General features: G+C 43.0%; 2 protein-coding genes across 7 annotated transcripts in view; one reads left to right on the top strand and one right to left on the bottom strand.

Moving 5' to 3' along the window:
• Nucleotides 1–418: 418 nt before the first annotated feature.
• On the top strand, nt 419–21,676 carry LOC104138477 (coiled-coil domain-containing protein 68). Of its 4 annotated transcripts, none has more exons than XM_009666090.2 (10): nt 419–732; nt 5,901–6,043; nt 9,402–9,542; nt 10,135–10,260; nt 10,824–10,952; nt 13,696–13,775; nt 15,270–15,375; nt 16,587–16,670; nt 19,171–19,247; nt 20,034–21,676. In XM_009666090.2, the coding sequence occupies exons 1-10, from the start codon at nt 714–716 to the stop codon at nt 20,098–20,100; spliced, it is 972 nt and encodes a 323-aa protein (XP_009664385.2). In that variant the 5' UTR covers nt 419–713; the 3' UTR covers nt 20,101–21,676. The 4 variants fall into 4 exon arrangements, with proteins under 4 accessions (XP_009664385.2, XP_009664384.2, XP_068784361.1 ...); XM_009666089.2 differs by having other exon boundaries at nt 9,399–9,542; XM_068928260.1 differs by lacking the exons at nt 13,696–13,775; nt 15,270–15,375.
• Nucleotides 21,677–22,398: 722 nt separating this feature from the next.
• LOC138064691 (ras-related protein Rab-27B) overlaps nt 22,399–27,962 on the bottom strand; it is a 57,641-nt gene continuing 52,077 nt past the window's right edge. For all 3 annotated transcript variants that reach the window (XM_068928442.1, XM_068928444.1, XM_068928443.1), the window contains exon 6: nt 22,399–26,986. In XM_068928442.1, coding sequence (XP_068784543.1) covers nt 26,797–26,986 — 190 coding nt within the window. In that variant the 3' untranslated portion in view covers nt 22,399–26,796. The remainder of the gene's footprint in view (nt 26,987–27,962) is intronic.

Genomic DNA, 27,962 nt, shown 5'->3' with positions numbered 1-27,962 from the left:
TTTAAGAGTGTTTGCCTGGAGTTAGTAGTAAGGTGACACAGGCTAGGGCTGAAAACGTGAAACACTGCCACCGGCCTCGCTGCGTGTAGCCTCTCAGCCAGGCTGCAAAGCCCAGCCCAACTTCGCCCTCGAGGCTGGTAGCGCCGCAACCTTTTTATTCCATTTCTAGTAATAATTAACACGAAAGTCCTCTCGCGCGCCAGCGGAAGCCTGTTAGGCTCACACCAACAGCTGGGGAGGCATCGCAGCCGTTTCTGCCTGGAGAAACACCTCCACCCCGTGCAGGTGCTGTTAATTCGCAGTGAGGCCTCTTAATTAAATTAGTTTAGTTAATTTTCCCCTGGTCTCTGGGGGAGCGCGACCGCCCGGAGGGGAGGTCGGGGCGGGCGCCGCCAGTCGCCTCAGCGCGGGGAGGCGGGAAAGGGGAGGCGGGAAGGCGCCGCGGCGGGGCGGGTCCGGCGCTGGGCTCGGCCGCAGCCGGTTCCCCCGCGGGTCCCTGTCTCCCTGCCCGGCCCCCCCCCCCCCCGAGGCGAGGTCGGTGTCCCCCGCCGTGCTGAGGCTTCCTCTCCCCCTCCTTCCCTCCCCCCCCAATCCGGGGCTGCTCTCCTCAGCCAGGGCCGCCCCCATGTTGTGGCCCCTTATCTCACGGTAAGGGCTCTTGCGTTCAGCGAGCCGCCCGGGGGGGCCCTCGCTCGGCGTCCCGACCGCCCAGCATGTCCTCCCCAGCCGGAGGTGAGTGTCCTGTCTAATCGCCCGGGAGACGCGGTGGCAAACCGGCTGCTCGGGTCTATAGACTTTGCAATCTGTAGATTTTTTTTGTTTTGTTTTTCCTTTTTCTCAACTGGCTGGTCGTAGGGGCTCTGTTCGTCTCACACAAGCTGTTGCAGGTGGGTTTCAGGGGGCCGGTTCGCTTTGGGGAGCGTGTCGCCGCTGCGTCCCTCTTGCTGCGGGTGACGGCAGGCGGCTTTTCGGCCCGTCCACCCAGACCGAGCCTCGGGGGAAAAAAAAACACCCCGACAGCTCCGAGTCCCCTGGAGCGACCTCTCAGCGCCTCCGTTTTTCCCCCCTTTCCTGTGGGCGATGCTGGACGCGCTCAGTGAGTCTGTGTGAAGCCTCGGCAGCCGCCGACGGCGTGGCCGTGTCTGAGGCAGGCCGGCCCAGCCGTGTTTGCCTGTGAGCTGCCCCCGTTGACTTCTCGCTCTTTTAAGTCTGCGCTGCGGCTCTTCGTCGCTGCTTATCTGCTCTTCTCCCTGTGCCGCGACTGTCTGGCAGGAGGAGAATGTATATTTAAAAACAAAGCGGGGGTGGGGGGGTACGTTTGGCTGAGGGCAGATGATCACCTTGTGCGTGTGTCTTGTGAGAGCGCTGGTAGCAAAACGACGGCTCTCGTGTGGAAGCGTGCGAGCAACAGACTGATTGAAAGGCGGGCGAGCGTCGTACCAAGTCCTGCTCAGCCGTGGAGCAAGCGCAGCCTGTGTTTACCTGACTGTCCCGGTAGTGATCAGGTGCAGCAGACAGGAAGAAAATGGAGTAACCTGATGCCCGAGTTACAGTGCTCGACTGGAGACTAACGTGGGATTATTTTCTCCGGATGTCCAAGTAATTTCGGTTAAATGGGTTAGCGTCAATCAGAATGACGCCCTGGGTAACCTAGCTGGTCCTGTTATCCAGCCTTCACAAAGGGGAGGAACTGCTTTTGCAGATAATCTGTTTTTAAAAGTTGAAGGGAACTATGAAATCAAACTGCTGTTGAATAAAACAGGGTTTTTGTCTCTTTCACTTTCAATGGCATATTTGACTGCTTTATTAGGTTTTGTGTATATGTGTGCGAGTACGTATGCATTGAAAACCTCTCTGGGTATGGTATAGCTGAGTGAATAATGCATGAATAATGGACGCACAAATGGGATCTTTGAAAGAGAATCCTGTAGACAGAAGGAAAAATTAAATTCTATAGCAGAGTTTTCATGGGATCTTATTTTGGAGTAGGGCTTGAATGGAAGTCTATTTTTTCCAAAGTGTGATTTTTTTTTTTTTTTTTGGGGGGGGGGGACATCTGTCATGGAAAGATGCTTATAGTAAATATGCAGTTGTCGTGATTACAGATGAACAGCCTTTGAGCCCTTTTAACTCTCTTGAGCATTGCCCTTAAGTGACAGCCTGGAAGCGGTGGAAGCCTTGCTGCTTCCCGACTTTCTCAGCAAGAGGTCCAGCTCCGTGCGGCATCTGCAAGCCGTTTCTCTCAGGGGAGCCGAGCTGTGCTCGTCACCTTTGATCTGCTTCTCTCTTTGGCCTTGACAAACGATATCGCTAAGGCTGTGGCCTAGGAGTTGCACCTCTTTCCAAGTAACAATTTAATAATATAAACGTTGTTATGTATTGAACCTTGCTCAAAATAACGTTATTGTGAATGCAGAGTGGGATGTTCCTTACGTAAGCAAGGGTGGTGCTTTCCGGCTTGGTGTACCTCTGATTCTCTTTTATGTGAACTTTATAATAAAGCAAGCAACCCCGTTGCAAGCAAAAGCACAGAGATATGCTTTTATATTCATAAAAATATAACATTCCTGTGTTTGTCACACTAACATTGACAACCTCGGGTCTGCTGAAGAAAATCTAGCTTGCTTGACAGGTCACAGAAAGCTGAGTGCTTGTGTAGGGTGGCAGAGGGGTGTTTCTGGGATCATTAAGCCCCTTAAAGTGTGCCTCCTAACAAAGGAAGTCTGTGAATAGTAGATGAATTTGGCACTTCTTTTTAGCCTTGCTTCTAAGGTAGAGAAAGTATTTGTGTGCTGCAGGAAGTCAAAGTAATTCTACTCTGTCTCTAAAGATGCGTTAAAGAAACCTATCGAATATCTCTTTAAAAGCTGGCTTGTGAAGTAAAGACGGTGGGTGGTGTTGAATTCTCGCGTTACCTGGCGGTGTTCTGGCTTTAGTGTGACTGTTGTGCTGACAACACCCCCTCAAACCTCCCCCCCCCCCCCCCCCCCCGCCGCAAGGACAGAAGTGCCAAAATGAATATTTAGGTCCAACCTTGCAGTTCTGCAAGCTCTTGCTCGGTTGCTCCCTCGCTCTAGAACGAGGACTATACCAAGGACTCTTGGTTCCCAGCTGAATGGCTTTACCTCAAGTTGGAGTTTATTGCCTGTTATTGCTCTCTTCTCTTGGCTCAACTTCTTCAGAGCCATAAAAACAATTCCATTCCTGGACTTTTTCCCTGGGGACAGGTAGAGATTTCAGTCTGAGTTATCCCAGGCTGAAGGGATAATTGTTGCTGAATTGCCTTTGTTTTAGGGATTTAACTGCTTAAATTCGCTACTAGGCAGCAAGGGAAGGGGCGAGGAGGAAAACCAAGTACCTAAAGGAAAAAAAAAAAAAAAAAAAAGAATTTTGTTAAATTATTTGTATCTTTGGTGGGAAAGGTCTTCTGTATCTATGAAAAAACTCTTCTATGCCATGACTGTAAGCATGTAGAATTTCCATTTTATCTTCCTGTCTGCATAAGCCACTGTGCCGACAAATGAGGGGCAATGTCTGGAGTGTATTTTTGTATGCAAGAAAAAAAAAAACGTATACTTTTTCTCGCTTGTGGTCAAAGCCTTCAAGGTTGTGTCTGGATAGCCAGCTTTGCTCTTCAAGCAGAAGTTATGATCAGAAAGTTAGTTCTGTTTCACTACCTTTTAGTCATGGCTGTTTTTATTACAGTTAGATGTTGACCTTTTAGCTTCTTGTCATACCTTAACCACCTGGAAGCTAGATTACAGGAGAGTGCTTTACACAGGGTTCCTGTTTTGCTTACAAACTGTCATTGCAAAGACTTTGCAGCACACTCGCTGAATGCTTGCTTCAGTAGCTCCAGTCCATGCTGCTGGCCTGCTAGGGTCAGCCTGGAATTTCAGACCTGTTTTTTTTTTTTTTTTTTTTTTTTTTTTATAACCTACAAAGTTACTAGTTTATTGCTGCTTCCATCTGGTACTGGGCCTCTTAAAGCTGTGGGAGGTCACAAGGACTCTGCTGTCATGGACATCTTGGACTTCCTTGGTGTATCAGACAAGGGGCTGGTACAAGGACCCTGTGAGGGAAGAGGCTGCCACTTTCCTCCTCTCTCCCGTATGTCCACAACAGACCAGGTACCAGGATTATGGTACCTTCTTGTGCTCCTGACTTTTAGATGAACAGAGAAGACTGAAAAGGGAGTAGTGAGAGCTTTTACTTTATTGCTCTCTTAATTTGTAAATCTCCTAAGAATTAGAGTTCTAAGTAACAGCCCAGGGGCACTTAAATCTCATGTGGTGAATTTCTTTATAATTATTTATAGTTAATTTGTAATTTAGCCTTCTGTTGTCTGCCTGGGGTATATGGTTAACATAAGAAATTGAAAATGCCTCTGGTCTGGATGAGCTGCTGCTGATTCACCTGGGCAGTTATACAAACCAGGACCATGCAGCTCTTTGTGGCAATGAGAGGCTTCCTCTATTACAGCAAAAAATATAGCTAGGCAACTTGAAATATTTAATTAGAAAATGATTTAATTAAGAAACATGCTAGACTGAGCGAGCTTCCTGTTAGTGCTGCAATACTTTATGCCGGGATGACTGAAACAAAGCAAGAGGATTTGGCCTACGGTATCAGTACAGTGCAAGGAGGACTGTTATTACGGAGTTAAACTACAGGAACCCTAAGTCTTTGAACTTCAGTGTTTTTAAATAAATACATTTTAAAATGAAATATCATTGTCAATTATCTGTAGGCTTTTTAAAATCCAAGCGCTTTTTATTTCTTCTGTTGTGAGCCCATCTACTGTCTCCATGCTGTGCAAGTGGTTGTTTTATTCCTCTGTGCTATTTTTCATTAGTTTCAGATCCTTCAGATGTACTTGTTAAAAATCATCTTGTCCAATGTGCACTTGTAAGCTTACTGACTACACCTGGAATAGGACTGGAAACATGTATCTTGTGAGATACACACAGTCACTTTAGAGTAATCCAGCTGACACTGGATGTCACCATTGTACAACACAAATGTAGCTGAAGGTGATTGGGACCTTATATTCAGTGCACGATAGAGAAAGAAAAAGCTTTATCTTTTGTCTGCCATCTCTTCCCCCCAGGTGTGTTTTTCATTAGAATTATGGTATCATTCAAGCCTTGTCCTGTTTATACGTAATGAGCAATGCAGGTAATCCTACTGAATGTGATTAAAATTAGTTCTGTGCTCTTACTCTGGTATAGTCATTGGGGACTCGGTACACCTGTTAGTAAGGTTGTACTGTGAAGATGGCCCTACATACAGGAACTCTTCTAAAGAAAAAAAATAAATAGTGCTCTATGAAAGGACAAATGGGACAATTGCTTCTGAATGAACCACTGCCGAAATTAAACTGTAGTGTGAAGCAAGTAGGCCAGATCCTTTTCTTTAGTCCAGGTTTGGGTCTGAGTAATAAATGCAATGAAGGCAGTGGAATTACTGTGGAGAGCGTAATTGATTTATAAACTTCTAAGATAGGTGGCAAAAGTCTTGTTTTATTCTTAGTTAAATTACGTGCACATGTGGAGTATTCATGTACTTGCTCACAGCTCTGGCCTTATGATGTTTGAAATAATAATGGGATTGTGATGTAGTTGGCTAGTAAAAAGCCATTGAATTCTTCAGCGGAAATGTATGAATGCATCGCTTTTCCCATCTATTAAAAAAAAAAAAAACTAAATGTTTGTATTTTTTAAGAAAGTGATTCTTAATGTTTGCTTTTTTTTTTTTTTCATTCGTCCTTTTAACTTGAAATACCTGCCTGGCTCCAGCATGTCCTTGAAGCTGAAATGGTATTAAGTGAAATAGAATAATGGAATTATTCCCTATACTTGCATAATAAAACAAACTTTGCTCTTCTCTCATTTGTATAGAACAGAGAAACGCACGTATAGTGACAACTACCCTGCTGCTGACTGAACATATAACGAGAGAGGACCGAGGCTCCGAGGGAAATTACCTCCTCTATGGATCCTCTTGTGCCCAGATCACCGAAGAAGCTGAATATGTGAAAAAGGTATTTTTGAAGTAGTTGTTGTTGTTGTTCTGTTCCCTTCTTTGCTTTTGTAGAAAATATGATAAGCAATAGTAATAACTATTGAAAAAGAAAATTCTGACCCTTATGGCAATACTCGATTGTTTATCTTGAAAAACCTTTGATTACACATTTAATCTAGAAACACTGTTTACTCTACGTTAATGACTTAATTATAGCATGCATTGTCTTGGGTTGAGTTAAACCTATTTGAAACCAGTGAGGTTTTTCCACCCCTCGTTTAGGATTGTTGCAAGAGACACTTCAGTGCCTGTCCCCACCCAAACTCACAAGTCTGCAGAGGGTAGAACTGGGGACTGTTTGCTTGGAGATAGGGAGAGAAGAGCACACAGAAGCAGAGTACAGTCTGAACGTGCTCTAGCAGAACAGCACTAAGGTAACGTCTGTGAGCTGTGATGGTGATATGCACGTCCAGAAACGTGAAGTCTTAACTTCTGGAGCTGAAGCAACAAGGCGTCTAATAATGTGACTGATGAGCAGATTGATAATAGGATAATGATCAGATTGTCTGAACTGGGTCCATCAGAGGTCTAACAGAAATCTGGTATCCTATGGAAGAAGATAGGAAGATGGAAATGGATGAATATACAACACGTAAAGCTATACAGCATGAACATACGTGTGGTTGGAGCTTCTTTGCCTCCTTTACATATGAAAAATAACTAAGCAGTTAGAAAGTGCAGGACAGATGCATTAAGCTTTAAAAATGACAGGAATAGAATAACGTGAGATAAGATTCATAAGAAAATATATCTAAAATTGCTGTTCAAGCTGCTAGACAAGTTGAACAGCACACTGGCAGTATATATTAAATATACTTGCAAGTTTTTATTTGAAGCCGTTTGATAGATAACATCAATTCTGAGCTGAGTAGAATGGCTGGGCTTGGTCCCTGGAAGAGATTAGAAACACCCTGGAGCAGTCAGTGAGCAGCCTTATCTGAAGCAGAAACATTGATGTGAGGTACCTGGAGGACCAGTACCTCGGCAGGCTCAGTGGCATGTGGGAAAGGCAAGCCCTAGAGGCGTGAGTCAGCAAAGCCAAGAGCTACAGCAGTTCTGAGGAATGTGGAAATCGAGTGTGTGTGGGTTTTTTTTTTTTTTTTTTTTTACTTTCTTGAATGCCAGAGGAAACGTAGGAAGAACATAGTTTACTGAATGCCTTTAATGAACTCTTGCGTAATAACAACCCAAGAAATACCTTACTCCATTATGGGCTATTCGGTCCAGAAGTGAGGACCTCAAACTTTTGATTTTTAAATTAAAAGTTTAAGAAATAAAATGTCTTTGTCCTCTTTGTAATTATGTATGTGAGATTGAAGAATGAATACTGTATCTTTGAATCTGGAAATTTTACTATGAATTCTCAAGCATCTCATAACCCAAAATCTTCTACATGAAGCAAATGCTGAGAAAAGTATATATTCTGTGGTGATGACACTAATTCATAAAGCCTCAATGAGCTGATATGCTGGTTGATGCTGACACTGCAACTGAATAGGTAGAACATGCATCTCTCTTCATAAGAGATCTTGAGGAGCTTCAGCTTAGTAGGTTCTGTTATCTTATTTCTTTGCTCTAAGCAATAGAGCACAGCGATGATAATATGCAAAGGCAGTTTTTCTGCTTCCCAGCTGAACTCAGAAGAGCACTGTAGTATGACTAACAAGAAAGAACAGTGGGCTGAAAAACTGCTACTCAAGAAATAATCCCCAAAAGTTCTTTTTTTTAAAAATCTTACTACTTTTTCTATTCAGTGGAGGAATGAGGTTGGAGAAAAGCCTCTACCGTGAAAAGAAAGTGGTTTTATGGCTAAATCCCTTAAAACAGGGAGACTGATCTTTGTTTTTAGTAATTTATTTTTAACAAATGACCTTGATGTAAAGTAAGAAAGGCCATATAAATGCCAGTGCATTCTGGCATAAATCTGATTAATGGAAGTTCATGTTTCTTGCACATACAAGGTCTCAAAACAGGCATGTGGAAAGCATTGAGCACACATTAGTGAACACCTGTGGAAAAAGTGGTTTAAGCAATGTGCCTACTGTCAGACACTGATTCTATCCCCATGTTTTCCCCAAAGTATTCATTTTGGTTGTGTTCAGCATGAGACCAGCTCTTCTCTTCTGGCAGTCCCCTGCTTCATTAATTCTACACCTTCTAGCCAAGAACCGAGGAAATGGAGTTCTGGATGTGGGAGCTTCCTTCACTGCAAGAGCCAACTTCATCCCAGAGCAGTTCATCAGGATAAAAAAAAGTGCTTGATCTTGTATTAAGTCATGTATCACGCAAAGGTTTCTATGGCACTTTAATTATTTTCCTTGCTGATTCCAGCTTTTTGCCTTTGGGGGAACCCCTGCTCCCTCACTGATGTGCTGGCCACTGTTAGCTTCTACTTAAATCCATGTTCATCTCGCAGTTCCTTTGCATTACTCCCAAATAGTTTCCAGACTCCATTTCTGCTGGAGACCCAGGTTCCTACCTCCATCTTGCCTGCTCTTGTCCTACCATACAGGGTAGGGTTTTCTTTTTCCCACTGACTTCTGGTTGCCACAGTCTTCTCTCAGCGCCTCAGATCCCTCTGGCCTGCTCTGAGGAATGCATTTGGTTGCTCTGCAGGGTTGGTGCGTGCCCAGTTTGTGAAGTACTAGAGCTCTTCCCTAGGGGCATGAGATCCTGGAAGGTCTGGTCACTAAAGCTGGGAGATTTTTTTTTTTTTTAAGCTACTTGTACTTTGTATAACCTTTGTTTGGCAAAAAAAGTGCCTCTGATAAAGGGTTTAAACATCAAACTGTTCTTTCAAAGAGGCAGTCCTTCGGCAGAAAACGGGTTTGGGAATGTTTTGCCAAAGCAGTTAAATATGCTGGAGTAATAAATAACTGAAAGGTTCTTTTAATGGGAAGTATTGGATAACGATAATGTGCGTATCTGCAGCCTCACCTGTAATACAACATGTGGTGCACTATTCTAAAAGCTAATTAGTCTTGTGAAATAACACTGTAGAGAATGGAATGTAGTTATTTATCAGGATTGATACATTAATGCTTTCAAACGTAAAACCCTGGAGAGCTGAACAAACAGAGCATTGTAGTTGCTCTTAATTTATTGAGGGTGGAGAAAATATTGTGACTGCTACTCTATAAATAGCCTTTACTTTGTGAAGAGCTAGCTGTGGAGTTGTCTGTCCAGTGGTCCCTACAGAAGGAAGAGGACTGTTAATAAGAAACGAGATTTTTTTAGGGTCACGGTCATGAATGCTGGTTGTTAAAGCTATTTTTCGGTATCTTTAAAATAATTTCGATGTGTGTTTCCTTTAGCAGCTTCCTCAAATCTCGGGCAACAAACTGGAATCAAAGAACAGTATGTCTAGCTCCAACTACAGTCCTATTGTGGTGAAGATGGAAGAAACGGAACACCAACTCTTGCTGGTGAACAAGGAAAATCAAGTACTAAAGATCAAGGTGTGTTCCAGTTTTTTTTCTTTTTTTAAAGGCTTCAAGCGAACATATCTGCCTTGCAACCCAAAGGGCGTTTAGTTCTCTCTGCACTAGAATTATATTTTAGTTGCTGCAGAAAAGCACCTATTTGGTACTCCTTTGCCAGGCTCTTTCCCTCTAGAGAAGGAGCAGACCAGCTAGTACAAACTATTTCATTCTCATAGATGGCGAAATTCGTATTTAAACCTGCTCCTAGGGACGTATTTGATTTTTGGATAGTGAGATGACATAGCCAGCTCTGTTGATAGTTGACAGCAGATGTATTTACAAGTAGTTGGAAGTACATCTCTTCTTCTAAATCATAAGCTTTTGTCATAAGGGATGGTTCCATACCCTATAAATCTGCCTTTATTTGGAAACTAAAATGCCTGTCAGATGCCTGTTCACATTCATAGCGTTGTTCACAGGTATTTAGGGCTTTGTTGTTGTTGTTTTTAGCAAGGGTAAGTACTGAAATTTGATCTTGTGTAGAGGGATTATTTGTTGGCATCCAATTATAACATCACTTTTTTTTTTAAAGCACAATATATATTTTTTGTACGATTACTCTTTCTAGCTGGAAGCTACAAGAGAAGCAGGTGTGCAGGCTCTCAGATCTGCCTCCCAGACACTTTATGAAAATTACCGTACTCGGTCAGAAGAACTTAAAAAAAGGCATGAGAATGATAAGAAGCAAATACAGGTACTAATCTCCCCTCCGTGTGGGGACGGCAATACTATTCAATAGGCCGGTTACTGGGGGAATCCTCAGTGTTTTATGTGTGTAGGTCTGAGCACTAGCAGCTGGAGTGGGGCTACAGGCCTCGGGGACTCATATGTCTAGCTGCCAGTGACTGTGGAGACCTGGGGACCAGTTACTGGATAGGCTGAGTGTCTAAGACTAGCTGCTGGAGGGATCTCTATCATGTATGTATGGTCTGTATGTATGTATAGATCTTTCACTAAGAGGCTTTCATTGTGATCAGCCAGAGAGGGGAACAGGATGAGGAGGTCATTGGTGCTGTTTGTGCTTTTGAGTGTTGTGTTTTCTGTCTGTGTTGCTCTATGTGGCTAGCTTGTGTGTGTGTGTGTGTGTATATATATATATATATATATATGTGTGTGTGTTGTGGGTATGTGTGCCTATTGGGAATAAATAGCTGCTGGCTGAACTTTGGGTCAGTGAGCCTTGCCTCCATCGGTCTACTGCCTTCCCAGGTCCTAACACATATGCATGTATGTTTTTAATACCCTTCCTAATCATAGGCCCACAATCTCGAACAAGAACGAAAGCTCCAGCAGAATACAGAAAAAGCCAATCACCTAGCTGAAGGAATCACAGAAAAATGCACTCAGATTACAGAAATGGAGAAAAGAGTGCAAAGGATGGAAGAGGTATGTTTATGCCGTCCTTTGTGTTCAGGAGTCCTTGTGAGCAGGAGTCAACTTTTGCCAAGAGACCTCCCCTTTTGCTGTAGATTGTTAGCCCTAGGACTGTCAGCGTTTGCATACTTCTGCTCTACTGAACTGGAATTGTTCGCCTGAGTAAAAGACAGGCTCTCTGGAATTACATGTCTTCTCTTATTATTGTTTGGTTAGCTCCTGTGCCAGGACAGAGCAACAGGGTGGAAGACGGTGCTTAGTCTGTTGAAAAGAAGAGTTAATTACTCTCAGTATTTGGGGTATGTTAGGTGTTAGAATTGAAACTACAAGAACTTCTACCGTGTTGCAAAAAAATTCCTCTCCTTTACAGGTGCATTTACTTTGTCTTTTGTTGATTTGGAAGCACAGATGGTATTATGCATAATTTTCCTGATGTATGCACTGAGTAGCAGTGGGAATTACTGTACTGCAAATACTGTTTTAAAACTACAGTCATCCTAGGACAGGTAAAATTTAAATACAGAGTCAGTGAATACAATACCTGCAAGTAACTTAGATTAAAGCTGTTAAATGTGAAGTAGGATGCTTCTTCCCAAACGTATGTTACTTGAACTTCCAGTTTGCAGTATGCTGTAACTAAGTCACCAATACGAGGAGAAGACAAGCAGGGATGCATATATTTTGCTTTTGTCTTCCAGTAAAAATTTAAAATATTACAGCCCTGATCCCAGCCGTTCCAGAAATGCCCTGCAGGTGGGCTTGGAGCACTCTGAGAAAAGGGACTTTGAACTGGAGCCCCCCTAGGTAGAGAGAAAATTTCACTCTGGGATTTTTTTTTTTTGCCTCCTGTGTAAATGACTCACTAATGGACTATGAGTAAAAGACCAGCCCCAGCTTTTCTTGCAGATCATCTTCTCCCCGCGTGGGGGTCCGAGGAGAGTTTGTTTCCACTCGTTTTGAGCAATGCCAGCTCCCCTTCTCCTTCCCCAAGCAAAGGCGAATGGCTCACCTTGAACTGACTAGGTGAGGGGCTGCTGACTCTGCTGCGGCTCCCGCAGTACTGTGAGCGAGGAGACGACGTGCGTGTCCCAGTCCTCGCTGCGGGTCCTCCAGCGCTTAGCAGAGATGTGGCAGGGTTGGTTCCCCCTGAGCCCTGCTGTTTCTGCCTGCTGGTTTCGTTCTCGTGGCAAGCGCCAGAGTTTCTGCCCGCAGGGAAATGTGCTCGGCTCACGCTCCTGTACCTTCTGCCTGCTTTCCTGATGCCTGCCTTTGTACAGTTGGCACCTTGCAGCTGGCACTGGGAGATATAATTTCAGTGATGCACACGTTTTCATCTTTCTTTTCAGTCCTTTCCTCACTGCTCAGCCAAGCCCTTGCTTTTTTCCCTTCTAGTGTATTTCTGCCACCCATCATGTGCAAGTGATCTTTCTAATGCTAAGAGTTGCATCACCAGTTTCCTTCAGATTTTTCCCTATATGGAAAAGATTTCGGTGATTTCTTCTATCTTTGCCTAAGCTAATAGCAGCAGATATGGTATAGCATCTGGGTTTATGCTATCTCTGGCAACAGCGTAATAACTTGGGTAGTGGACCTGATTGATGAGGAATGCAGCATGTGAAGAACAAAATGGTTTTGTGCAGTAAGTGCACCAAAGGTAGATACTGGCTTCATAGGTAACGTGTCAAAGAATAAAATCTTATCTGATTCTTAACTCGGATATCTAAGGATGTATATGGTGCCTTGAATGTCAGAATTCTTTTTTCTTGGGATGGGGTTACACTTTTGTAGCCTGAAAATGTGGATTATAGGATAGCTTTTTGACTGTTATATCTAATCCTCAAGTAATCTGCTTACAATTTAGAAGGAATAATATTGTAGCTGTGAAGGGAGGGCCTAAGAAAAGGAAGGAAGTGAATAGTTTGTGGTGTCATTGATCAGTTTATACAGTTGGAAAAAGCCATGATTTCAGACTTGGAAGTGTCTTCTCTTTCTTCTAACAGCAAAAATGTACTTTCCTTGTAACACCTGTCTGTGTCCAGGAATTTTGATGGGCTGTCAAAATAAAAATATATCCTCAAATGCAATCAATCAAAAGACACAAATTTGCCCAGACTTTTAGAACGTGTAATTCGCATTTTGGGGGTAGTGAATATGCCTCAACTTCCTAAAATGCTGGAAGACACATTTTTGCCACCCTGTTCAAGCTGCACAGAATTTTTCTTCTGTGTGTGTGTGTGAGACCTCTTGATTTCAATGGGATTGAATGCAGACCAAGGCACTGCTCAGCCAGAATAAAGCTGATAGGATGAGTCACTGCACTGATGGGTTTCTGGAAGTCAAATGTTATAAAAAGGTACTTTTGAAGAATTTGCGTTCTTCTAGTAACGCCACATCCCGTAAATAGCATTGGACATAACAGTAGTAATACAGTATCTACTGGCAGCTGAGCATAATCATTCACAGTTTATTCACATTCTAAGTTTTATGCTAATTAAATAATAGGAGAGACCTCTTTTTTAAACAGTTTTCTCATGACAAATCAGTACATTGTTGCCCCTTTCAAAATCAATTGAGAGCGGTCAAACTGTTTTGTATCTAAAGCTGATGTTGATGTAGGTCCGTTTGTAGATGATTATTGCTGAATTCTGTCTATTGACAGTGACTAAAACCATCAAATTTTTAGCCAAATTATTCTTGCTAAACAAATGATAGGAAGCGTAATATAGTTTTTATGTAACTTCAATTGTTCCCTTAGGAAAAGAAAACTCTGATGGAAAGGAAACTGTCACTTGAACAGAAGCTTCTACAGATGTCAAAGAAAGAAGACAGCAAGCGGTGATTAAATGCATATGATAGCTTTTCCTTTTTAAGGGGGATTATTTTATATAGGGTACCAGGCAATAACTTGCCCAAGTTCCTTTTGGTAGTAAAATTATTCATATTGAAAGCAATTGGTTCAAAACCTGAATTACGGTGATTTTAAAAAACAAAACAAAAAATCAAACAAACAGATCTCTTGTATTATATATTTGAGATATTGATGCTTCTCAACTTCTACGACCTAGTACCTTTTCTGTCTTGCATGTACTGGCTGCTTCCCTTCTCTGATTCTTCCTTGAAGTTGTGCTGCTTTTTGTCATCGTCCTTTCACTGAGTAAGGAAGTAGTCAGGAACCAGCAGATCTGCATTCTGTTACCGTCATGGACCCTTTGAGGCTGCTTCATCTCATCTCATTGAGCCACTATGCTCGTTTGTAAAGTTGATCCTGTCCTGAAGAGCTTTTAGGTTAGACAAGGAGCATCATTTATCTTGCATAACAGAAAGCTGCTTTCTGCTGGGATGTGTGTCCTAATAATAGAACCTCATGTCTGTAATAAAAAATGAACTGATGATGAGTGGAAGGGCTGTGCAGCGGTTTGTGAATCATGCAGCATTTTTCCCTTGCATTGACAACCTGGAAGGATTTTCATACTTTCTTATTTGTATACTCTATATCTCTGCCTTCACTGACTGACAGAAGACGAGAAGCTGAAAGACTTCTTGAATGGCTGCCTTTCTTTTTCTTGTTGGAATCCTTCTAAACAGTGAAATTGCACCATTGATTCTGTCATCTTTTATGCACAAAGCAACATATGTCGACACTGTCTCACTTGAAGCTGCGTTCTTCTGGGGAAAGTGCGATTTTATTTAAAGCAGACATGCTGTGCTCATTTAACAAATACTTAGCCTAACACTCATTTTTGTTCGTTGTGTCCTCAGTTTGAGAGGTGTCTGCTGCAGAATATGTTGTTCCTTTTCAACAGGGATATGGTTCTTAGGGACTGTTATTCCATAGTGTTTCGGAGTGACTTTAAGTAGCTCTTGTCTTGAAAGACAGGACTCCCTTTATGGCTGAGGTGTATTACTCAAAAGCATGTTTGTTTGCTCTCAGTGGAGATAAAACAATGCTGTTCTTTATCTTTTTCTTCTTATCTCATGCATAACAACTACGTATCTTCTTTCTCTTATATCAGACAATGCTTTGCTGTTTATGGATTCTCTCATTTGTGAATTCAGTTTATGAAGTTATTTATGAATTTTCTTATCAACAGCTAGTAAGGGTAGAGGGTGGTTGTACCAGGTAAAGTCTGTCTCAGACTACAGTTTGTTTGTTCTAAAGAAGTCTTTTTATGCGTATCTGTATGTGAATTGCAGCCAGGTATCTTCAGTAGCATTCGGAACATCTTTGCTAGCAACAAGCTCTTGAGTACAGATGTAGGGAAGCACACTGGGCCATTCAGTCAGCTCTTGGGGAAGAACCTTAAATGTGCTTTGCTTTTTCAACACTAGGTGTGTGGCTCTTCAGATGGAGATTTCCACTCTGCAAGAACAGATTTGCCATTTGCAGCATGTGATCCAGGCACAGCATCAGAACCTGCGCAGTGTGATACAGGAGGTCAGGCAGAGGTTGTTATATAGGACAGCTTTTCTGTGTTTGGGAAAACAAGCAGCAGAGACTTGGTTCTGTGCTTTTGTCTCAAGTCTTTCTGATTGGTGAAGAGCAGCTTGCTCATCATGTTTGCCTGGTTTTGCACACCCCGCGTTGATATTCGTCTTGACACTACATTGAAAATGGAAATGGCATCACTCTAAAAATGAGATCACGGTGGTTGTGTCTGCAGTTTCAGACAGAACTGTTTGAAACTTTCTAGAAGCCAGCTGAAAGGGCTGGGGAGCCAAGCGGAATTCCTGTTTGTTAGGAAAATGGAAATTCTGCCAGTTTTAGGTGTAGTGGGATACTCCTAGGCTTTGAAAGAATGAGAATAGTCATCTGCCCTGTGGTCACCGCTCCCCCTGGTAGGATGCGTTGTTGGCTGTCACAGGAGCCTCAGCGAGCATGAGGAGAAGCACGAGGGTGTATGAGGAGGCCCCGCTATATTCTGCGCAGAGAGCGCTGTCTCTGATAGCTGCAATAGCCAATTACTAACTTGGTGAGGCAGTCAGTAAAATCTACGTGTAATAGTGTGGCTCTGGGAGCCCAGATCCCCCTTACTTCAGTAGTCCCATTGAACTCCCTGCTCATTATAGTATTCCCTGAAGCATCTGGTCACTGACAGAGCCAGATATTAGGCTAGATGAACCTGCATTACAGCTATTTTCATGTTACGTGAGTAAAGCTATTTTCATGCACGCTGCAAATAGGTTTAGATACTGGGAAGACTACAAAAAACTTTAAGCAATTAAACTGCTTCACAAATTAACTGTACAATGGGAACTGCTTTTACTGACAGCATTAACCTACGCTGTGCGCTATGCGACTCATAACACGTGTTTGTCTTCTCCCAACTAGCTGAGACAAGTCCCCACACTAATTAGTCTTCATAATCATATGTTTCTGTGAATATGTCAACAAAAGGTAGACTTGTTGTCCTAAGGAAAATGCAATACTGTGTTGAGACTGTTTTATAAATTGGTCAATCAAATATTCTGTTTGAAACTTCCTATGATAAAAGACTATAGGAGTCTCTCTATGCTTTAGAGACTTGAAATGCCTGCCTTTTTTTTGTTGTGATGAGACACTTAGCACTGTGGTTTTATTTGTCACAGAAATGTTTTTAATGTTCTAAGGCTTTTAATCCATTATACACTTGACATTTCAACTCCTAGGTGGAGGAACTGAACAAGGAACTCAGAAACCAAGATAAAAAAATAGGAAATCTGACAGAAAAGCTAAATGCACTCGAAATTCAGGTAAAGTGAGAAAGAAACAAGATATTCTAAACTGAACTTGTACAATTTTGAGATCAAAAGTCATTCTCTAAAATCATCGTGTTTCTAACTTCTTCAGTAATGCTCGTATTAGGACCTTCAGTTAAGGCATAACACTGTTTTTCCTTGCATTATTCCCTAGGGTCAAATAAGGGGAACTAACTCTAAAGTTGCTGAACTTAGGCAAAAGAAAAGGGATTTTTTTTTTCTTTAAGTAGTTAATAGTCTCCTTATAAAAGGATAAACTCACCATTGACTTCAGTGGAAAAGATCCAGTATAGACTTGGGCTATATTTCCACTGCAGATGCTTCTTCAAGTGGAGATCAAAATGCAGTGATGTAACCTTTTTTCCAGGTTATTGTTGTGATCACGAGGCAAGAGAGGTCAGTCCTGGCCATCTTTCCCCTTGTTTTCGGAACAGTGGCACAGTCTGATCAGGAGCAGTAGAAATAGCATCGTGCACAATAACCTGTGGCCTGGCAGTCAGCCTTACATCAGGGAGACATATGAGCTCAAATCTTTTAGTAAAGAGGATTTGCTGAACCTGAGTCTCCTTCCTGAAGGCAGAACAAGGCTATCTTGCAATCAGTGGTTCCCACCTCTCTTCCACCCTTTTTATTTTATTTTTTGGGTGTGCCTTTTTGAAAAGGTACTTGAGTGCTTAGCTGTGGATCCTGAAAGGATGGAGGTGTCTTCGAGTATCTGTGACTAGGGATTCAGGTGTCACCCCCTGCCCCAACTCTCATAGCTGGCTGTGGAGGGGCTGGGCAGCTAGCCAGGCTGGCTGCATGGCACAGCAGCAGATCCAGCATCTGAAAGGAAGGTATTTGGCAGCTGCTGTCTAGCACCTGCATCTCATACTGCACCTGGTCCTCAGTGTCATGAAAATCTCACCCTTGGTGTCTGCAGTTATTTAACGAAATCCACAGCACTTGTGAATTAAGGAACATCATCAAAATATACTAGTTTGTATTTTAACAACCAATTCTCTGCCTTGGCGACAAGCATCAGGTTAGAAGCAAAAAGTAGGAAGCAATGATATGGGTATGGGAGGTGAAAAGGCTGCAGGAACCAGGATTTTAAACCTGTAATTGGCATGAGAATTTTAGCAGCGAGGTATTAACACAGCAACCTGTGACTGACCCTTCAGGTACTTACATGCTCAAAGCTAACTATGCAGAGCAGTCCAATTAAGCAGGCATGTGTGAAATTTATGGTGCATGTCTTTCAGTTTTCTGATCACTTCCTGGCCAGCTTTCTGCCTCTGGGGAATCAAGTCTTTGTTTGCCTGCTTCCCTCCTATTGTTTCTTATTTAATTATTACTAGCAACAATTGTAATTGCCTAACTTCAGCCTTGCATGGAAACTAGCTTTGTGTATAAGCTGACAATTTTTTTTTTAAACTCCCTTTTTCTTTTGGTGTTGGCATCATTTTAACTAGTTTGAATCACAACTTCATTATGTTCTGTACTGTTTTCAGACTATTCTTTTTACTCATCTGCTAAGACTGAATGAAATCAAGCTTCAGAATTCTAGAAAATCTGTATTTGTATTATAGTTCTTGTTGATACCAACATAAACTGTCATTCTTAGATGCATGTATTTACATGAGGTGGCAAGAGCTACGTTGCTGTGTTTTGCAAGACTTGTCAAAATACAAGTTAGCGCTAAGGTTCCTGCCCAAGGGCTTTTAGGGTTGCTAAACCTAATGCTGTGTCTGTGTAAGATACTCAGCTATGCTTATTTCTCCTGTGAGGCTAAGGGCCAGATAACAAACAGCACTTGATGGCTGTTCAGTCGTATCACTACCCTGCTTTTCCTTACGTAGTTTAGTTTAGTGCCTTTGGCCAGACTCGGATATGAATCTGTGTTAGGTGCCCAAAGCCTGTCTGCTTCCAAACTACTGATTTAAAAATGATGTTCAGGAGCTGCTTAACCTTGGAAGTGTTTGAAATCCTCAGCAGTTTCTGCTGCTTATTTTTACACTTCCCAGTTACCTTATCCTCTGGGGATGCCCAGAACTGTCCTGACCTCAGCTGCCCCTGTCAAAGCTGTCAAAGCTTTGAGATGGTTGAAATTTAAGGTGAGTGGTGTCAGTGTCCCTTGTAGGGCCTGTCTCGGTCAGGCTGCGCTCCTGACTGCCCCTGTTCCAAAGCAGAGCAACAGCAACCTGCTGTCTTTGGTCAGGAGATGTGGTTAATGGTGGAGAGGGAGGAGAAAGTATAAGAAACCTTTGACCAGATCTTTCAGCGTTTCTGACCTTCATTGCCCCGTGCTTAGGAGCTTAAAGTCCCTTCAGTTGCTAAGGTTGTCAGTATGACAACACCTGTGTGTTTGGTTTTTTTTGCACTGTATCTTCCACTCATCTTAAAATATATATATAAAAGCCTTTTGGAATGAGCTGCAGGCCCTTGTCATCCAGTGTTGTTTTGTCTGCTGCAGTAAGGGATATATTTATATTTATATTTTTTTTCATTGCAGAATAAAGAACTTAAAGAAAAAGTGGAATTCTGGTCTGGCCAATCCAAGACTAAAATTTCAAAAGGTGTCATGACAGAGTAAGTGTCTCTGAACACACACGCGGTCAGCTGAGTGTGTGCTATCTGCAGGCCTCACCAAACTTTACTGCAGAGTTCTGAGAGAATTGATTCTGGCCTTGCTGGAAGTAACCCCTGAAGGATGAAATTTGATTATTTCCTTTATAAAGGAAAGAGAAAACACAAGCTCTACTTCAAACTCGTTAGCTAACAGTGTAACTGATGAACTGATGGAGCTTTATGCCTGCCCCATTTGATCTGGAATGCAGCATGGGATTCACGCTCAACAGAGCAACCAAAAGCATCTATAGCAGCTTGTACATCAGTTTAAAATTAAGTGAAACAAGGCAGATTGTAATAACTGGGAGGTGTGCACGCACCCACACCAAGTCAGGAGAGGCTATACTCACCCTATGAAACCAAGTAACTTGGTAGGCTGTTCTGGAGTATATGTTCCTTGATTATAGTAGATCTGGATTCAGGTTTCTGCCCTCAGTTGGCAGAATAGGAGCTTGAAGCCAGCTCCTCCATATGCAAGGCAATAGTTATAAACCACTGAATTAGTGCAGTATGTAGGGGTAGAGTCTTCCTGGGTTGCTAGGAAAAACAGGGTTTAAATAAAGGGGGGTAAATCTGGCTCTCTCTGAATGAGTCACGCAACTGAGAACTCCGTAATTGTGCAGCGTTTCCTGGATTGCAAGAAACGATGTTGGGCAGTCGATTGACCGTGTTTTGGTGGGTTTAAGCTTGACTTTGGCCTGAGAAGATTTTTGAATGATCTTGGCCTTCTTGTGCTTTCTTTTGCAGCACACGACGAGACTTTGGAGCATCACCTTACTTGATGCTCACCAGGATAAGGAAGCAAGAAAGCTAGATGAACTGGATGTTTGTCTTCCACCTTCTTTTGGTGTGGTGCAATACTTAACTCCTACATCTTTTTGCTGCTGCAAAAGTACCTTCAACACTTGCTGCTTTTTTACGAAACATGGTACAGAAGTGGTGCTTTAGAGCTGCATTTAGAAGAATAAAGCTGAAAGCAAGGCAAGAGCTGAAGAGGCAGTGAGCTCATTAATGCCTCGACCGTCCCAGTGGCAAAAGCTGTCCCTGGCCATGCCTGGGGGCAGACACGTTGCTGCTCCGCTGCTGCTGTTGCATCCTGCAGCAGTGCAGGCTGCAGCATGTACCTGCCTCACTGCTGAGCAGTGGCCTGCGAACGGGCTCCAATCATACAGACTGCAGCAGAGGATCAGTTTTAGCTGCTGCTCAGATTTCTCTTAAGCAAGATTATTTTAAAATAAACTTTTAGATACCCTGTTACATCATCAGTCACTACTTCCCTACCTCATCTTTATAATGAACTAATTGATGTCATGGAAATCAAGACTAATGGCTGGCTGGGATCCTGAGCTTCAGTAAGGGTTGGAGGAGCTGACCTCCATCTGGCTCTTACATCCTAAACTCTTCTATGATGTCTCGGGGTTTGTGTCAGAATGGACTTCAGCGATACAGGTACATGCACAGCATGGTTTAGGAGCAGCACCACCATGCTGCCAGCAGTGCCCTCAGCCAACAAGGAAGTTAGTTACCAGTTTCTGCTTTAAACGGGCTCTTGCTTTCCTGAAAACTTGCTGTGGCAAACAAGAAATTTACCCCCCCCCCCCCCAATCAGCTTAAGTATGAAGTTCCTCACTTAGTTTTTCTTTCCCTTAAACTGTTTTGTTTTTTGGGTGGGTGGGTTGGTTGGTTGGTTTGTTTTGGTGCATGTGCTTAGCTTCAGTTATGCCAGACTTTGGGCATTTACCTCCTTATTTCTAGCTCAGTTTATCAAATGGTGACACCTGAGACAAGTCACAGTGTAGCCTCAGCCTAGGTGCTGCAGGTGGTTCAGGTCCTGATGCTTTACCCCTGCTCAGTGCAAACGCAGCCCTGGGCAGGGGCTGGCAGCAGGCCTGCGTACACATACCCAAGTACAGGTCACTGTTAGGCTGCTGCTGGTTGGGGGAAGCCAGCAGCGCTCCACTAACAAGGTCACTGTGTTCAGGTGAGTTTGCTAGAGCTTTTCTCCCCTGCCTCCAAGTTGGGAATCATCTGTTTAGCATGTTACGTCCAAAAACTGGCCACAATCATTTACCAAAGCAGCTCCTTCATGTGCGAGAGCGGGTGAGCGTTTTCTCTCCTTTAACACAGGAGTGACCTGATGATCAACATTCCTCACGCAAGAGATGTTTTGCCCCCCATGCAGTGAGTTTTGTCTCCAAAGATGTCCTGCTGTAGTGACAATATTTGCACATTCACATTTACCTGTGTACTGTACTCCTACGGACTGTGGGGAAAAAGGAAAAAAGCAAAGAATGGCAGAATTTAAGAGGATTTTTCTTCTAAACAGTGCCTCACAGAGATGGCAGAATTTTCTTTTTTAAAGTGTTATTCTTTAAATAAGACAACCATCCCAAGTTTCAGTTTGTTCCCATTTCTGTCTAACTTACTTTAGCTATGTTACTCATGCATAGTGTCACTCTGGGGCTTGACGCAGCTAAGGTGCACATGGATATGGAGGAGCTGACTTCAAGCTCCTATTCTACCAGCTGAGGGTGAGCCTCACCCAGGTAGCACCAGCTTCACGAGAGCCGTTTTTAAGAGCGTGAGCCCTATAACTTGTAGCACAGCCCTTTCTGTGTCCTCACTAGTGTCCTTTGTCTCCCCCCCCCAGCACTCTCTGGAGAAACCGAGCGTGACTGTTAAGTTTGGGGGGGAAGGGATTACAGTTGCCCCATGTGTCCTCTGCCAGGACAGTGGCGATCTTACGGGCCCCTGCACCTACATCATAGGTGTGCTTTACCCATCTTGGCTAAAGAGCAGCAGCCGCTTCCCTGCAACCGGAGCCTTTCACACAAGTCTGAGCTGGCCTAAGGCAGCTGCTCACCTGGGAACGCTGCGTGCTGCCACGCGGGGCGTGCTGCACGCTGGCCTACGCGTTCAATGCTTCGTGGTCGTGCACCTGGTACAAGAACTAGCGCCAAGTTAAAAGGACCGGCAGGGACCAGCTCTAGCAGAGCTGGCAGGGAAAGAGCAGCCCTGCCCTTCGGCACGGCTGCCGAACGCCGTGTGCCTAGACCGTAGCCCCTAGGGAGAAGTTTCCACCCCCCCCCCCCCAACCAGCTGAGACACCCGATTAAAAATGTATTTTTATTTTTGAAAATAACAGTGCAGAAACCAAATCACAGCATTACATTCCTCAACTGCATTACACAAACCCAGACACCAGTGAAGCATTTGACACTATGGTTTGAAGCCACGGGTACTTTGGTACAACAAAATGACATTAACAGTGGTAAGCAAGCACCACCGTCCATCAAGGGGCATTCTATAATGAAAAATAGTATTTGCATTCAAGAGAGTTTCGGTCACATTCATATCACTAGGCATAACACAGATCTGGTGAAGACAAACATAAAACATGCTTACAGTAGCATAACAGAAGGAACCATTTAAAAGGTAATTGATACAGGATAGTGGTTAGTGTTTATCTGAAAGATACCTTAACAAAACCAAAGAACAATTTAACTTCCGTAAATAAGCTGAGTAAGCTACAATAGGCGTCCTTCAGTGAACAGGATGTCCACCAAGCCCTATCGCACAACGAGGGGGTGACAACTTTAGGGGATGCTCTCTAAAGTTATAAGTAGGTACCTGCATGGAGTAAAAGCACATAGCAAAGAATAACTACTGCCATTGCCCTGAAATAGTTAAGATAACAATATTAATAATGATAAAATAGTGACAGATCTGCCCAGCACCCAGGAGAATGGTTCCAAGTCAACAACATCCCATGGGAAACAAACCAACCAACCTATCCTGTATGGTGTGCATGGTGTGCACGCCTGTGTGCTGTGCGGAGGGGGACCGGTCTTTTACAGCTGAAGAATTACAAAAGACAGGAAAGAAACGGTGAAAATTTGGCTTCCTACTTGAAGATGCCTCAAGTCAGGTCTCGGCAGTCAAGTAAAACTGTCCAGTTTAACGTTTTCAGAGCAACATCAGTTACACCACCCCCTTTTTTTTTCCCTCCTCCTCTTCTTTTTAAGAAAGATCAGAGCATGGTCTGAAGCTCCTACTGCGTTCACACCTGTACAAAAAGAGCAGCCACTTGCGTTTACTGTTATGCTTGCTACTTTTCCTCAGGTGTATACCATGCATACAAATTTTTAAATTTCAGCTCTAGACAGAGAGATATTTTGGTTTATACCTCAAGAGGCTGAATACTAGTCACATCCACAAACTGAAGTAAACCTCTTACCTTAAAACAGAGCCCCAAATAGTTGCTATTTAGTAGTTAGTTAGCAAAAATCACATATAATACAGCTTTTATTAAAGTTTCTTACATTGTCCAAGCACCTGCAATCTAAATGTATGTAGGACAACCCCTTTTACACATTCAAGACGTTAGGTAAGATTTAGCCTTCAGAAAACAGCTTAAGGCAATTGGTTTCTATAAAGCCACCACGACAGCAAACGCTGCTGCTGCTCCATCGCAGAAGAGGCACCCAGAAACCCCTCTTTTTAGAGGGGCAAATGCCTTTTTGCCTTGAGACCGTCTATAAAAAAAAAAAAAAAATCCACTGACAGCAAAGGCGGTCGAAAAGTCAAATGTCACCTAAGCCCCACTACCTCCTCCAGCGCCCGCTGCCTCGACGGGGACTGGTGCTCGGCACGTGGTGCAGCAGGAGCCAGGCTCCGCGGGAAGCGCAGGAGCGGGACCCGCAGCCTCGGCGCCCAGCAAGCTCCAGCAGCGCACCGCCGGGACGGGGAGCAAAGCAGCGTTTGGAAGAGAAGTTGTTGGAACGAGAGGGGGGGAAAAAAAAAGACACATTGAAAGATAGATCATAGATAAAAATCTGTGGATTGAAAGATCTAAAGATTTTTATCTATGATCGGTCAATCTTTCATAAAATGAAAGCAGAAGCTTAAATGACTGCGAAGCCCAAGACATCAATACACAACGTGGCATCTTCCAAATTCTGCCCTTCGGCAGCTTCCCAGGCCCCGGCAGCCGCTGGGATAAATGGAAGCAGCTGAGCTTCTTCAAGGTGCTTTGAAACAGTGCCAGGTTCAGGGTTCTCCACACCTTTATATGAATCATCTGGCTACTGCTGAAGCTACCGAGATCAGTTTAAGCTTCGTAAAGGCTTCTGGACAAGCTATACTTAGGCGGCTTTGGGAAATACATTTTTTTGTTGACTGGCAACACGTTAGTGTTCTTAGCAACCTCTTTCACTCTTGCTCAGTGGACAAAAACCTGATGCCACGAAACGAGAGATTTCTTTGAAAGTGAGACAGCAAAATCTCAGATCATTATTTTCATGAATTCAAGAGATACTACAAAGGGAGTATTTTTTAAAAAAATTATGCGTAGGTTAGATGCTACACATTAAAAAAAGAATACAACTTCACTTCAGAAAAAACCCCAAACTTCCGGTCCCTTACCTACACATCTCAGGTAATTGTAAGGGACCTGTCTGAGCATCACTGCTTGGACTTCAGTCTACTTACACCTTCTGCCTGGGAAATCACCTACGGACTGCCGCAGTAGCTTTTGCATCTCTTGAGGTGCTAGGGCTTTTTACGGGCTATAAAAGGTCGTGTAGTACAGCTGGTTGTATAGTATTCCTGATATGTAGCCCTTAAGTATAACCTATCAGTTATATCATCTTTACAGTCTGCAAGCCAGATCTCTGTCCTGGTACAGTAACTGTGGCTACTGGGTTACTCGCCCAACGAGCCTGCTCCTATGGATGTACCATCTGTGCTGTTAACATGCCAAATCATCAAGCAAACGTCCTTTTATGATCTGGGCAGAAAATCTGTTGCTCTTTCACCAAAGTAGCTGGTAAATTCTCAATTTCTGGGAAGCATCTGATCATTTTATGAGCTTGCTGTTCATCAAGTTTGCAATTCTGAATCAATCAAAGCTGAAAACATTACGGAGCTTTACATTTAAACAACTGAAAGTCTACAGTCCTGCCAACCCAACCAATTTAACTTGACTTTTTAACAGAGTCATTCTTTCTCCCAGTCTGCTCCCTTCCAAGTGACAGTAGCTTAAAGCACATTAAACACTAATACACCCTGAACTACCAGCTCCATATAAGCAGAACTGCTATTCTACAAGATAGGACAGGGTAGACTAATCAATATGCTAAAATATGGATAATTTTTGAAACCAAATTAAAAAATATAGTATTTTTCTTTAATTTTGCCTCTACTTGTCTTTGCTTGTAATGAGCGATTTGCTGTTTCATTTGATGTTGCTTTCATCTGTAAAAGAAATCCTTCACGTTTTACCTTTCTACTGTAGCATATTTTTTATCCATTCCTCTGAAATAGCTGCAGACTTCCGCAATACGTTTTCACCCAGCGTCAGGCATGTTGTGGAAGCCTGTCGTTCCAAGTCCCCACTTCACCATTTTTCCATGTTGTAGAGAATATGAGAAAGCTTCTCTCTGTTGAAAACCTGAATGAGCCGAGGCCCCAACACAACCACAGGGAGGAACTTCTTAGGGATTCCCCCGGCACGACGAAATCTGCAGTTTGCTTTCAGACAGTGCAAACGTTCACCAGTTCTTTCCCCTGTCCCACCTGGGATATGCAGTTATTTGAAGGAAAAAAAACCAAAAAGGATGGTTTCCTTAGGTGGGAGACGGGAGAAAAAATTTTTTTTGCTTCCGGTGATTCAGAAGATGCTTCACAAAATACAGCTTTTCTCTTTTTCCATAGATTATGCTCTTTTCTTTTTAAACTGTCCCTGCAGCGTGAGAATTCCTCTCAATACTTTTTCCTGTAACTCTCCAATCCCTGCTTGGATTACTGGCAACACAAGCGATGTTGCACAATTCCCTGATTCATTTGTTAAAAATTAAATCCCCTTCTTCCTCCCCGCCCAACCCAAAAGACACCCCCCCCCCCACCCCTAACTAACCAACTTATCAGTGATTCAGTCAGGACAGATTCACAGCATTGCTTACTCTGTGCAAGTAATAAAGTTTTTCTTAATAGGCCACATACATACAATCTTTTGTATCTCTGCCTTAGAAAATGCGTGGTCCCTGATATAGATTAAGAATTATAAAGAAACGGGAATCTGTGGAAAAATGGCACAGGCCTAGAAAACCACCCACTTCCACTTTAATTTCTATAACCAGTTTATATAGACAATAGGTTCTTTCCCTCCTTTTTTTTAAAAAAATAAAGCTACTTTCCTCTATGCGGCATCCCGATCACATCTAAAATAAAGATGAGAGGGGAAGGGAGTGGGGAGGGGAAGCAAATGGGGGAGAATTTTCCATGAAAATGGCACCTATCAGGAAGAATTATTTCATCACAAGAGCCTCACTGAGACACAGGTTTTAGTTTTTAAATCAGTTCTTTGGAGGAAAAAAAAAAGCACAATCCCAATAAAACAATGCAACTTTGCTTCTGTGCATGGCTCAACAGAGCAGGTTTGGATTTGGTGGTAGGTCAACCGTTTTCTGATGAAATATTTTGATTGGCTCTCACAGTTTAGAGGTGAAGTTTAGCAGGCACACTTTTTCTCCTCCGGTTTTGCCGAATCTAGCTTTCCTGAGCTTCCTCCATTGGCGGTGTCAGAGACTTGTGTCTTGTCCACGCACTGCTCCATGCGTTTCATTATCAAGTCCAGGAGAGTGTCCACAGCCTTCTCCACGTTTTGTCCAGTAGCAGCACTCGTTTCAAAGTATGGTATGCTACAGTGAAAATGAAAAGGTTTGTTGGGAAGAATTTTTAAAACGATTGAGACTGAACTCTCTGTAATATCAGTGATGTTATTACTGATAATTAATGAAAGGAATTTGACAGATGTGGACTTCTGGTTTGTCTGGATTCTATTTCCCTCTGGGCAGAGCCAAAACTCCTGTTCTTGTTACAGGGTAATATCAGGATATAAATACTAAAAAGCCACATTAAATTGCAAAGTTTGTCCTAGCATTTTGACTTTGCATAGTGAAAAAATAGCTGGAAAAACCCTGCAGGAAATCAGAAGGTCTCCTGGGAAGTGAAACCTAGGTCTGCATTTATAGAAAATTTCAGCGGCCATGGAGTGTACTTTATCATTGCAGACCTGTAGGGCTTGTCCAACAGGAATACTTATCAAAATATTTAGAAAAAAATTACAGCAAGTCTTTCAACAGATAGTTACGTAACAGCCTGAACCACAGTGGATGAATAAAGAAAGGATAACTGTTGCCCTACTCGGAACAGGGAGAGTTCTTTTCCACATACAAGGTGGAGTGTTTGGCCCAGGTATTGAGGAGAACATCAAGATCTATTAATTCTTTCTTCCTGTATCAGCAATTTCCATAGGCAAGTTACTCCAACAGATTTAAAATTGAGGCCTTCTTATTTTAATGAAGAGGTGAATGTAAACATTTAAGTACAGCTTTCACACCTTTCTCAGATACTCTCCAGATAACAGAATCTTTTCAAATCAGCTTAAGCTCTCACATGCAAGTTTTTCCAGGCTCCTGCTCGTTGCAGCGGCCTTCCAAAACCAAACAGAAAATCCTTCTGTTTCTACTAATTTTGTTTCACGATAGAACTGGAGCAGTAACACAGTGACATCACATTAGTGTCACCTGCCTGTTATTCTTTATGCCTCTCAACTTTAGCAAGCATGAAATCTTAACGCTCAGTGCCGGCTCTAGTGGAGCAATAAAACGCAGC

Source organism: Struthio camelus, chromosome Z (genome assembly GCF_040807025.1).
Source record: "Struthio camelus isolate bStrCam1 chromosome Z, bStrCam1.hap1, whole genome shotgun sequence".
Lineage (NCBI taxonomy): Eukaryota > Metazoa > Chordata > Aves > Struthioniformes > Struthionidae > Struthio > Struthio camelus.
Note: the sequence above shows the minus strand (reverse complement) of the source record. Positions and strands in the feature narration are given on the sequence as shown.